The following is a 12,753-nucleotide window of genomic DNA, read 5'->3' on the forward strand; positions in this document are numbered from 1 at the left end:
ATGTCTTTCACTAAATGCAAAACTCAGACACTACCACTCCGCTATTAAATCTGAAGCAACCCATGCTAGTGAAACACTGTTCAAGATGAACACCAAATCAACCACAGACAAAATACAGAAGGCAGACAGAAGAATCCTTAGAACAGTTATAAACAAAAAATACCAAGTAGAGGGACAGTGGTGACTTTTACCTAATGAAGTTGTATACCAAGAAACTGGGTCAATAATTGACACAATGCGGAAAAGGAGAGTTGCTTTTTTCTGCCACATTTCCAAACTACCAAAACCAGGCTACTGAAACAACTGTTCACTTACTTTTGGAAAAGTAAGACCAAGAACAACTGGTTCAAAGACATTCAAGATGATTTAGGTGAGTTATGCTTAACAATGCAACAAATTGAAGGCAGGGAAGAGAAGAAGATCCTGAAGCACAGCAACACGAGATTTAAACTAAAGACATTTACACTCAAAAAATACACCATAACTGATTAAGAAAGGGCAGCCAGGATGGAAAGGATGAAGAAGTTTTGGAAGCAGAAGAGGAAAGCCAAATCCACAACTACCATTAAGACTTAAATGTATATGGATTGAACAAAGTGCTCAAATTTGGGTGTAAAATATGTAAATAAATAAATATATTTACATTAGTATGTACTCCATTTCCTCTCTGTTCATTTGATTATCCTTTAAATATTCATTGACTTAATTGGCTGGTCGATGAGGTCATTTTCAAATAATTTTATGACTTGCAAATTGCATATTCATTACAGTGTATTCAACTGTAACTATTTCTTCTGCCATTTGAAATGTGCACTTTGGTACTTTTTTGACGTTAGCAAAATCACTTCAGGCTGTTATCAAAATTGTTGTGGTGCATAATGAGAAAGAAACATTGTCATTATACATACAAACAAATTGTTCTACAATTATAAGAGAATTTTTGTGAACATGAAGCAAGTTCACTTAAGTGAACCCCAAGAATTCATATTTTTGTTGGCATTCATTTTAAGGATGCTTAAGTAAAAATAGGCCACAATTTTAGGCACATTACAGCAGGTACAAGTGATGGAGCAACACATTTACAATTGAATGACAATTCTAAAATTTTATAGAAAATATTGTTGGTTTCCACTTTGGTGTTGACAGTGAAGCAACATTTCATGTAAGTGACAGAGATAATCATAGCACAGTCTGTGTATCAGATATTGAGAATATTCATGCTATGCGGAGCATAAGTAAGATTCTCCTTTACTATTATGTGTGGTCCTTTAGTTTCACAAGATAAACACTGCAGTGGGAGAAAGTTTTGAGCTTTGGATAGGTATCATTGGAGACCAAAATAAAATGCTATGCTCTTAAACACCCCCATCTGTGGGACATTACATTGCAACGTCTTTTTGTAGTCATGGCAACAGAAGGAATTTTTGTGTGAATATTGATAGAGTTAGTTATGCTTAGAAAAAAAGTGCCAATAAACTGATGAAAAAAGAACACAGTGTGCCTTGTATAATGGCTCTGAGCACTATGGGACTTAACTTCTGAGGTCATCAATCCCCTAGAACTTAGAACTACTTAAACCTAACTAACCTAAGGATATCTCACACACCCATGCCCGAGGCAGGATTCGAACCTGTGACCGTAGCGGTCGCGTGGTTCCAGACTGTAGCGCCTAGAACTGCTTGGCCACCCCAGCCGGCCATGCCTTGTATCGGACAGACTGCACTTGCAGTCCAATGAAATGCAAGATGCAGTTGTGCTGCTTCAAGTTGTGAAGGGCAAACATAAAACATGGGAAAGATGAAAACCAATGAAGATGATTGGTTGAAATTCAGCTACAAAAGATGTTTAGTATTTACAATATAAACAATATCATCATCATCATCATCAAGATTATCAGCTATTGTCATTGATGACTAAAAAATGAATTCTCCCAGAGTTTTACATGCACTATGATCTCCAAAGATTCACATGCATGTCGCTTCTTCATATTTTCTGTGTCACCTAATTACTTCCAATTAGTCCATCCGCATAGCCCCTTCTTATTTCCTAGGAGCCAGTAGAGAGATTCCTTGGTCCATCTGTCATCAATTTAATTTTCATTATTGTCATTATAATTCCTCCTCTTCAGTCTGTTCCATTTCAACCAGATGTGTACCCTGTTGCTCACTGAGTAACACTCAATTTTTAAATGCTTTTCACTTGAAAAGTTCATCTATCACTGGAGTTAAGTTAAAACTTGTAAAACACATTAATAGTTGACTTGCTGCTTTAGAGACATTTGAATTTCTTGGAAACTATTTAATTTACAAAAATCGCTCCAGATCAACTTTATTTTTTATTCTTTTTCTCTACATCCAGTCACTGCGTTCAACTACTCTATATAACAATGCATTGACCAGTTTTAAGATTTATTTGTCAGTTTGTACTGTTTTAATCCCAGTGCGTTGATTGTACATTATTTAATCTTATTAAAACTGAATTTCAGATCTACTTTCATACTGTATGTGTTAATAATATGTTAACTTTCATTCCTTCTTTCTTTTCCTAGTTTATGGATCTGAATACTTCCTCTAGGGCTGCTGAGAATACTTCTGTAGCTATGTAATCTCCTTGCCATAATCCTCTTTCAGTTCTGAACTTTCCACAATCCTTACGAAGTCTATTCACACTGTCCCAATAAAGTCTAATAGAATCTATACAATTGAGAAATACATTCTTAAGGAAAAACTAATACGTGTTGAACCAATATCCTGTCTTCCAAGGATTATTGGAACTGGTCAGATTTTTTCTGTATTATTAACAACTAATAGGTAATGTTACATTCAGTGACACAATTAAACTAGTATTTGGTGGAGAAAATATGGCAGCATCATTACTGAAATTTTAACTGGATTTGAAAGTTTTTTGATAATATTACTTACCATACAAACTACATTACTTGACCCAAAGCTCTTGAAGAAGAATTTTTATAACAGTCAGCTACATTGTCTATTTATATAAATAATGAACAGTGCTTTCTATCCTCATCATTTTGTATGTAAATTCTTTTGTCAGTTTCTCTCTTATCAGTTATGAATGTGTTTCAGATGCTTAACAATAACCCTCCCATGAACCATGGACTGTTGCAGGGGCAGCAATCTGGATGATTGACTGATCTGGTCTTGTAACATTAACCGAAACAGCCTTGCTGTGCTTGGACTGTGAACGGCTGAAATTAAGAGGAAACTACACCCATAATTTTTCCTGAGGGCATGCAGCTTTACTGTATGGCTAAATAATGATGGCATCCTCTTGGGTAAAATATTTTAGAGGTAAAATGTCCCCCATTCAGATCTCTGGGTGGGGACTACTCAGCATGTCATCGTTATCAGGAGAAAGAAAACTGGTGCTCTACGGATCGGAGCGTAGAATTCCAGATCCCTTAATTGGGCAGATAGGTTAGAAAATTTAAAAAGGGAAATATATAGGTTAAAGCTAGATATAGTGGGAATTAGTGAAGTTTGGTGGCAGGAGGAACAAGACTTCTGGTCAGGTGAATACAGAGCTATGAGCTATAAACACAAAATCAAATAGGGGTAATGCAGGAGTAGGTTTAATAATGAATAAAAAAATAGGAATGCAGGTAAGCTACTACAAAGAACATAGTAAATGCATTATTGTAGCAAAGACAGACACAAAGCCCACGCCTACCACAGTAGTACAAGTTTATATGCCAACTAGCTCCCCAGATGACGAAGAGATTGAAGAAATGTATGATGAGTAAAAGAAATTATTCAGATAGCGAAGGAAGATTAAAACTTAATAGTCATAGGGGCTGAAATTTGTAGTAGGAAAAGGAAGAGAAGGATGCCAACTAGCTCCCCAGATGATGAAGAAATTGAAGAAATGTATGATGAGGTAAAAGAAATTATTCAGATAGTGAAGGAAGATGAAAATTTAATAGTCATAGGGGCTGAAATTTGATAGTAGGAAAAGGAAGAGAAGGAAAAGTAGTAGGTGAATATGGAATGGGGGTAAGGAATGAAAGAGGGAGCCACCTGGTAGAATTTTGCACAGGGCATAACTTAATCATAGCTAACACTTGGCTTAAGAATCATGAAAGAAGGTTGTATACTTGGAAGAGGCCTGGAGACACTGGAAGGTTTCAGATAGATTATATAATGGTAAGACAGAGATTTAGGAACCAGGTTTTAGATTGTAAGACATTTCCAGGGGCAGATATGAACTCTGACCACACTGTAGACTAAAACTGAAGAAACTGCAAAAAGCAGAGAATTTAAGGAGTTGGTCCTGGATAAACTGAAAGAACCAGAGAGAGCATTAGGGAATGATTGACAAGAATGGGGGAAAGAAATACAGTAGAAGAAGAATGGGTAGCTTCAAGGGATGAAGTATTAAATGCAACAGAGGTTCAAGTAGGTAAAAGGATGAGGGCTAGTAGAAATCCTTGAGTAACTGAAGAGATATTGAATTTAATTGATGAAAAGAGAAAATATAAAAATGCAGTAAATGAAGCAGACAAAAAGGAATATAAACATCTCAAAAATGAGACCGACAGGAAGTGCAAAATGGCTAAGCAGGGATGGCTAGAGGACAAATGTAAGGATGTAGAGGCATATATCACTAGGGGTAAGATAGATGCTGCCTACAGGAAAATTAAAGAGACCTTCGGAGAAAAGAGAACCACCTGTATGTAGTTCTAAGAGAAGAAGGGAAAACAGAAAGGTGGAAGGGGTGCATAGACTGTCTATACAAGGAAGATGTAGCTGAGAGCAATATTATGGAAATGGAAGAGGATGTAACTGAAGATGAAATGGGTGATACGATTCTGCGTGAAGTGTTTGACAGAGCACTGAAAGACCTAAGTTGAAACAAGGCCCCGGGAGTAGACAACATTCCATTAGAACTCTGCCATCTGGTGAGCAAGATGTACGAGACAGGCGAAATACCCTCAGACATCAAGAAGAATATAACAATTCCCATCCCAAAGGAAGCAAGTGTTGACAGGTGTGAAAATTACCAAACTATCAGTTTAATAAGTCACAGCTGCAAAATACTAAAAAGAATACTATACAGACAAATGGAGAAACTGGTAGAAACCAACCTCGAGGAAGATCCGTTTGGATTCCACAGAAATGTTGGAACACGTGAGGCAATACTGACCCTACGACTTATCTAAGAAAATAGATTAAGGAAAGACAAACCTACATTTGTAGACTTAGACAAATATTTTGACAGTGTTGACTGGAATATCCTTTTTCAAATTCTGAAAGTGGCAAGGGTAAAATACAGGGAGCAAAAGGCTATTTACAATTGGTACAGAAACCTGATGGCAGTTATAAGAGCTGAGGAGCATGAAAGGGAAGCAGTGGTGGAGAACAGAGTGAGACAGGGTGTAGGCTATCTCCGATGTTATTCTATCTGTATATTGAGCAAGCAGTAAAGTAAACAAAAGAAAAATTTGGAGTAGGAATTTAAATCCATGGAGAAGAAATAAAAACTTTGAGGTTTGCCGGCAACATTGCATTTCTGTCAGAGACAGCGAAAGACCTGGAAGAGCAGTTGAAAGGAATGGACAGTGTCTTAAAAGGAGGATATAAGGTGAACATCAGCAAAAGCAAAACAAGGATAATGGAATGTAATCGAACTAAATCAGGTGATGCTGAAGGAATTAGATTAGGAAATGAGACACTTAAAGTAGTAGATGAGTTTTTCTATTTGGGGAGCAAAATAACTGATGATGGTCAAAGCAGAGGGGATATAAAATGTAGAATGGCAATGACAAGGAAAGCATTTCTGAAGGAGAGAAATTTGTTAACATAAAGTATAGATTTAGGTGTCAGGAAGTCTTTTTGGAAAGTATTTGTATTGAGTGTGGCCATGTATGGAAGTGAGACATGGACGATAAATAGTTTGGACAAGAAGAGAATAGATTTTGAAATGTGGTTTTACAGAAGAATGCTGAAGATTTAATGGGTAGATCACATAACTAATGAGGAGGTACTGAATAGAATTGGGGAGAAGAGGAATTTGTGGCACAACTTGATTAGAAGAAGGGATTGGTTGGTAGGATATGTTTTGAGGCATCAAGGGATCATCAATTTAGTATTGGACAGAAGTGCAGAGGGTAAAAATAATAGAGGGAGACCAAGGCATGAATACACTAAACAGATTTAGAAGGATGTAGGTTGCAGTTGTTACTCGAAGACGAAGAAGCATGAACAGGATAGAGTAGCATGGAGAGCTCCATTAAACCAGTCTCTGGGCTGAAGACCACCACCACCACCACAACAACAATCACTTTTGTTAACTGTGCCACTTACAGTTTTTGTTTAATGCACATCACCTGTTTTACTTTTAAATCACATTAAAAATGTAGTTAATATAATTACCAAGATACTATAACTTTTTTTCAGTGGTGAACCGCTGAAAAAGAAGAAACGATTAGATCCTGCTATAATAAAGCACCGAGAAGAACGTAGAAAGAAGAAATTAGAGAAACAAATCAGAAGGTTGGAAAAACATGCTCGACAACTTAAACCAATTGATGAAGTTGAGGTTCCACTGAAACTGGTTGATCAGAAAGAGTAAGTATTAGCAGACAGATGCCTTTGACATGCACATTCTTTGTATTCATGTCACTTTCAACTCCATTATTATGTACTGTTGTAAAATATACTGTTCAGTCACAGGATGCTTAGAATTTAAATTTATAAATTTCATGTTGTACTTACAAATATTATGACATAAATAACATATGCATGTATTCATATGCCAAATTATTTGACTTATTTTTGTATGAAAAATAACTAGTAAGATTATGAATTCAGTAAATATAGCTTCTGTGATACTACAAACATGTATATTCATTTGGCATAGGTTGTATGCTCGCCCTGCTCCTGAATTGACTACAGAGGAAATTGACCGGAGATCTTTACTAGTGAAAGACTGGGCTCGATACAAATACAAGCAATCATTGTATGATTTACAACAGATTGATCGGCAGTTATTTTCACAACAACAGGCCTTGGATGAGCTGCGTAAGGAATCAGAGGAATTGTATCAAGAAGCCATTCAGGTTAGATTGAAGCATATTATTTTGAGCCAGTGCAGTTAAGTTTTAAAACCTATTTATTTTATGGGAGTACTATGGTCAAGTTTTGGCACACACTATTTTAATTTTCATTATAACATTTATTCAGCTTAATCACAACTTTATATAATAATGAATGGATTTGATTGATCAGACAATTATTTTCAGATTATTAAAGCCTCATTACTGTGAGTTACTTCTCAAAAGTAGCACGAGCATAAAAACATTTTACTTATACTACATTTACTTATACTATTTTGGACAAGTTACTCATTGTAACATGTCTGTAATGACCTGAATATGATTTGATTACTAGGACATTCAAAACCAGGCATTCTTGTATCAATCTTATGCCAGAGATGTATGCAGCAAGAATATTATCTAAAGTTGGTGATGCTTCACAGACTTCTTGTCATGTCAGATTTGTATTCAGTCTCAGGCTTTTGAAGACTTCTTCTGTCGTCATTGCTAGGAGATTGTAGTAGGCTATTAGCTACTTTATTTAGTTTGACAAATTATGTCATAGAGATGTCATGAGGTTACAGAACTATAGAACTTCTTACACTGCCAGGGATTATGTCTATAACTGAAGAACATTGGTACCGATACTGAAGCATTTATTGAAACGTATCATAGCAAAAAGAAGCTTTGTAAGGGATCTTTGGATTCTTGCACCAAGATGCCATGACATTTACTCCCTAATGGTATTAAAGGTTAATAAATGAGAGAATTTAGGCTGAAGTGTGCAATTCACAATTACAATACTAAAAGTAAAAATAATTTCCATATAGGTTTTGTGCCCCTGCCTAGGGTTCAAAATAGTGTTTAATATTCTGTTACAAAAGCCATAGCAGTGTCATAAGAATGTTAACTCATGTCAATAGGCTAAATGTTCTTAAACCTTGGGCTTCATGTGGCATCAGTTTATCAAGGAAACTAAGAGAGGACTTTATTTAGCTCAAAGAATGTTCATTAATTTATTCACTCATGCACTACTAGCTTGTGAGCTATCACCTTTTTCCTTGGTTTTGCTGCAGCTGAAGGTGTATGTTTTTGGACATCTCTGTACAAGTGTGTAATGCAAGAGATTGTGTACTTCACTGAAAAAACAGTGGTAGTTCAGAAGCTCCTGGAATGTTTTCAGCTGTTACATGTGTCTATAAGCTACAAACTAATCAATGACAGGAGACTAGTTCTCATCCTCATTTTTTTTTCATCATCAATGTTTTTTTTTTTTTTTTTTTCATTTGTACCACTTCGTCAAGTAAGTAGCAATGTCTTGTTTCTGTGCTTTTAATCTGCAATAACTGGATAGTGAACTAAATGCAATCATATCCAGCGTTTCTCATTTAATTATTTTCAGAAATAGATACTATATCTACATGATTCATTGGCAGAAGTTCTTCTGAACAAATCTTAAATTCATTTTAATTCTTTAATAAGTCAAAGTAACAAAATTACTTTAATCCTCTATTATTTTGACTAGTTCTGGACTTAAATTTTGAATGATACAAACTACTCTTTATATTTTAGTCTTAACTCAGAGTTCACCATAAAACAGGTGTTGCCATCAAACACTTCCCTTTTCCAGTGATATACTGGAAATGGTTAGTAAATCCTCACCTGCTGATAGGAGCAGCAGAAATCAAACCTAAGCTTGATTCAGTAACTGACAGAATTAGTTGTTCTAACTCACCGGCAACCTGCTTCATCAGTACTTTCAGTTTTGGCATATTTCATCATTTTGTTTTTCAGAGATATTGCTTTTGATATTATACTTCCTTGTCCCTTCTGAATTATTTACACCAATTTAATCATCTATTCTGATTAAAACAATAGCAATTACAAACATTTGCTGCACTTTCAATGCATTCTTACAGTACTTACATTCTCTTCTTCTCTGTCTCTTGTGTCATCACCTGTACTTTCTTTCTGTGCTATTCTTTTAACAACATCCCATATTTCTTTTAATTTATTCTATGACCTGCCAGTTTCATATATGCACATTGATCAAATTTCTTGTATAGCGTTTATTTTAAACCTATGTAAATGGTTATATATGATATGTTGATTTACAGACAAGCACAAGACTGAGCTGTTGACCATAGTGTTGTCATTTATTAGATCCCCTTTGTGTTCAAATCACTTTGATACATGCTGCGCTCCAATGTTTCCATGATGTTTCATGGTATCATAAATTATTATCTTTTTGATAAAAAGTTTTTCAGAAACAATTACAAATTAATTGATAAATGTGATGAATTTAGTATGTAAGAAAAGATCACACTATAATGAATAAATCATGACAGGTGGGAATTTGTGCCAGACTGGGACTTGAGCCAGGCTTTCGTGCTTTTTGCGAGCAGTTGCCATACCATTAGAATATCTACACCTCCATGCCTGATTCATAATTTCATTGTCACTGATGCTTCCACCTATGATTGCTAAACATTACGACCAACAGGTTCTCCCACATTGTATGTGGAAATACCTAGGAGCACTGGAGGAAAAGAATTTGTGGATGACCAGCTCTCCCTGGTTTCACTTCAAGTAATTACATCTTCATTTATTTCATCACTATTGACATACTTCTTTTCACTTAATTCAATTCATAAATACCCCAAGGGGCAGGGTGAGCCATGTTACTCTACTGGCTCTATTCTCCAAAAGATGTTTTTCTCTAGTATCCCATAGGAGAAACTCTAGTAGTAATGTACAGAAATCATTGGTGGAAATGTCTGAATCAATGAGAGTTTGAATCAGGCTCAGATAAAGTAATAGGTAAGGGGCATCCTTGTAAACAGCAGGAAATCATGGTCTGAGTATCAGTCTCGCACAAATTTTAAGTAGTTGTGACATATTTTTTACACTGTAGGTTGATCATTTCTGTATTGTTGTCAATGATATCATTCCATGTCATGCATCATTAATTTCATCACTATCAACCTATTTTGTTGCATTTAATTCATGTAAAAGCTGTGATATGTTGTGGTAGTATCATCTTGAGATAGTCAAGTGGGAAAATTTGTGTAGCTGTTGGCACATCGTTAGTCACTTCTTTACAGGAAGACTCCTTTTTGTTTGACAGATGGAACATTTTTTTTATACATAAATATGAAAGTTTCTCCCTTCAGTTTATTGGATCTACATGAATATACAGATAGTTGACAATCTCCTGCATAAAAATTTTCTAGTATTATGTTACCTCAGCTAGGTCAAGACAACATTCAGCATTCATTCACTATTGCAATTCCTTGACAGTGTGTCAAGACAAGTGTGTCTTTCTTAGTCCTCTCATTTTGTGGGACTGAATTTTTTGTGTGATAAATCTGTAATATAACTGTCTGGAACTCTTGTGTTTGTAATAGTGTCTCCCTCAGCATAATGATTTTTTGAAGCACAGAGAATTGATCTTTTCATGCTGGTCCTCATTGCTCAAATTTTTTTTCTGTGTTCTGGCTCTTTCAGAAAATTTCTTATTCAGATTTGCATTTATATAGAGTAAGAGAATGCTGTTGTCATCCACAACCTGAGAGAATCAGATATAAGTTCGTCAGTAACCGCAATACTTCACAGTTTTGTTAAGTTATGGCCTTAATTTCCAAATATACCTCTGCATTCATCTGTGTGTTGTTCCTAGAAAGTGCTCATTTGTTCACTGTCTTTGTTACATGAAAAATGATGTGGTAGCAAATCAAGTATTATGTGACCAACCATCAGAAATAAAAAAAATTATGAGATATGACAGGGGAAATCTTCAAATTAAGGCCGGTTGCTACACTAAAATTATTTGCTTTTGAAGCTGAACAAAGAGAAAATTGATATAATGTAATTAAAAATCACTACATTATTCCTGAAACATAACAGAAAAAATTACACACAAAATGTCATTGTATATATCGGAACCTTGTAATTTCAAATTTCCTATGCTTGAGCCTGAATATTACTCACAATTTGCAGTTGTTGTGGCAACATCACAACAACATAGTAATTGTTGCTACACAATGAAATATACTCAAAATTTCAATCTGGATGTCCCAACTATTTATGATAGTGTTTACAGAGGCAGCATATTTTAATATGCTGCACTTTACATTTATTGGCTAATTTGTGATGAGCTGTAAATTGATGTCTGTAAACATCAAGCCTAGAGGAAAATTGTTTTCTGTTAGTTAATTTTATATGAATTATTCTTCTGATAATGAAAATTCTAAGAAAGAAACATCAAAGATGAAGAAAGGCAACCAGTTACCTCTAATGGAGTATTGGGTGATGTGACTAAATCAAAGAATGATGAAAATATTTAGGAGTAACAGAAATGAGATTAGTGACAAATTTGCTATAAAAATTGGGGACTGTATGATAGAGGAAGTGGCACTTTAAAACTAAAGTAATAATGATGGATGAGCAAGAGGGATGTAAGAATCAGAGCAGCACATCAAAAAGAACATGTATAACCATAGGAAGTTTACTAGTATTAACATAGACCTTAATTTGAGAATGTAATTTCTGAGAATATATGCCTGAAGCACAGCATTGTACAGAAGTGAATCATGGACTATGGGAAAACTGGAAAATAAGAGTCAAAATACTGAAAATAATGTAGATGGTGAAATGAGAAATCAGGAAGGTGTCTGCAGAATGGCAAATACAGAGTAGAAGAAGGATAATAGTATGAAAAGGATAGACTACCAAATAGATGAGATGTTCAGTTACAGACAGGCACAACAAAAAAGCAGCTATACATTTGAGCTTTCAGTCAAAAGGCCTTCTTTTAAAGTAGAATGCACACACACATTGTTGCAAGCACAACTCACATACACATGACCACTGTGTCTAGCCTCTGAGGCCAGGCTGTGAGTGACTGTCCCTGCTGGGGGAAGCAATTCATGGGTGAAGAGGGGGGGAGGGGACACAACGACTAAGGAGGAGGCTGTGGTAACTAGGGGGAGGGCTTCTAGGGTTGGGATGAGGATGAAGGAGGGTGTATTGCTGCTTGTGGGAAGAACAGAGTAAGGCTGCTAGGTGCAGTCAGGAGGTTTGAGTCGGTGGGGGGGGGGGGGGGGGGGGTTGTGCCTTGTACAGTAACAGATCTCGCATGCCTCGTTGCCTAGTCTCGCCGGTCATCTACATTCCTCTCATTAATCAGTGCCACCCAAGACTGGAACAACTTAATCACATTCTCTGCCAGCGTTTTGACTACCTGTTGTCACGTCCAGAAATGAGGAATATCATACGCATCCTTCTTCCCACCCCTCCCACAGTGGCATTCCACTGTCAACCAAAGCTATGGAATATCATTGTCTGCCCCTTGTTCATTCCTGCTCCCAATCCATTGCCTTGTGGCATATATCCCTGCAATAGACCTAAATGCATGACTGGTCTCATACATTCTTCCACCAATCTGGTCACAGGCATCGCTTATCCCTTCAAAGGCTGGGCCACCTGTGAAAGACATCAAGTGATCTACAAGCTAAGCTGTAACTGCTGTGCTGCTTTCCCATGAGCGTGACAACCAACAAACTGTCTTTCAGCATGAACGGCCATTGACAAACTGTGGCAAAAAGAAAGTTGCAGAACACGCTGCGTGACACAACATGCTTCACTTCAATGACTGCTTCAAAGCATGCACCATCTGGATCCTTCCTACCAACACCAGT

General features: G+C 36.3%; 1 protein-coding gene across 1 annotated transcript in view; it reads left to right on the plus strand.

The window, feature by feature from the left end:
- LOC126267353 (39S ribosomal protein L40, mitochondrial) overlaps positions 1-12,753 on the plus strand; it is a 41,068-nt gene that overhangs the window by 26,667 nt on the left and 1,648 nt on the right. Inside the window, exons 3-4 of the mRNA XM_049972480.1 lie at positions 6,417-6,587; positions 6,880-7,078. Coding sequence (XP_049828437.1) covers positions 6,417-6,587; positions 6,880-7,078 — 370 coding nt within the window. The remainder of the gene's footprint in view (positions 1-6,416; positions 6,588-6,879; positions 7,079-12,753) is intronic.

This window comes from Schistocerca gregaria, chromosome 4 (assembly GCF_023897955.1).
Source record: "Schistocerca gregaria isolate iqSchGreg1 chromosome 4, iqSchGreg1.2, whole genome shotgun sequence".
In the NCBI taxonomy this organism is placed as follows: Eukaryota; Metazoa; Arthropoda; class Insecta; order Orthoptera; family Acrididae; genus Schistocerca; species Schistocerca gregaria.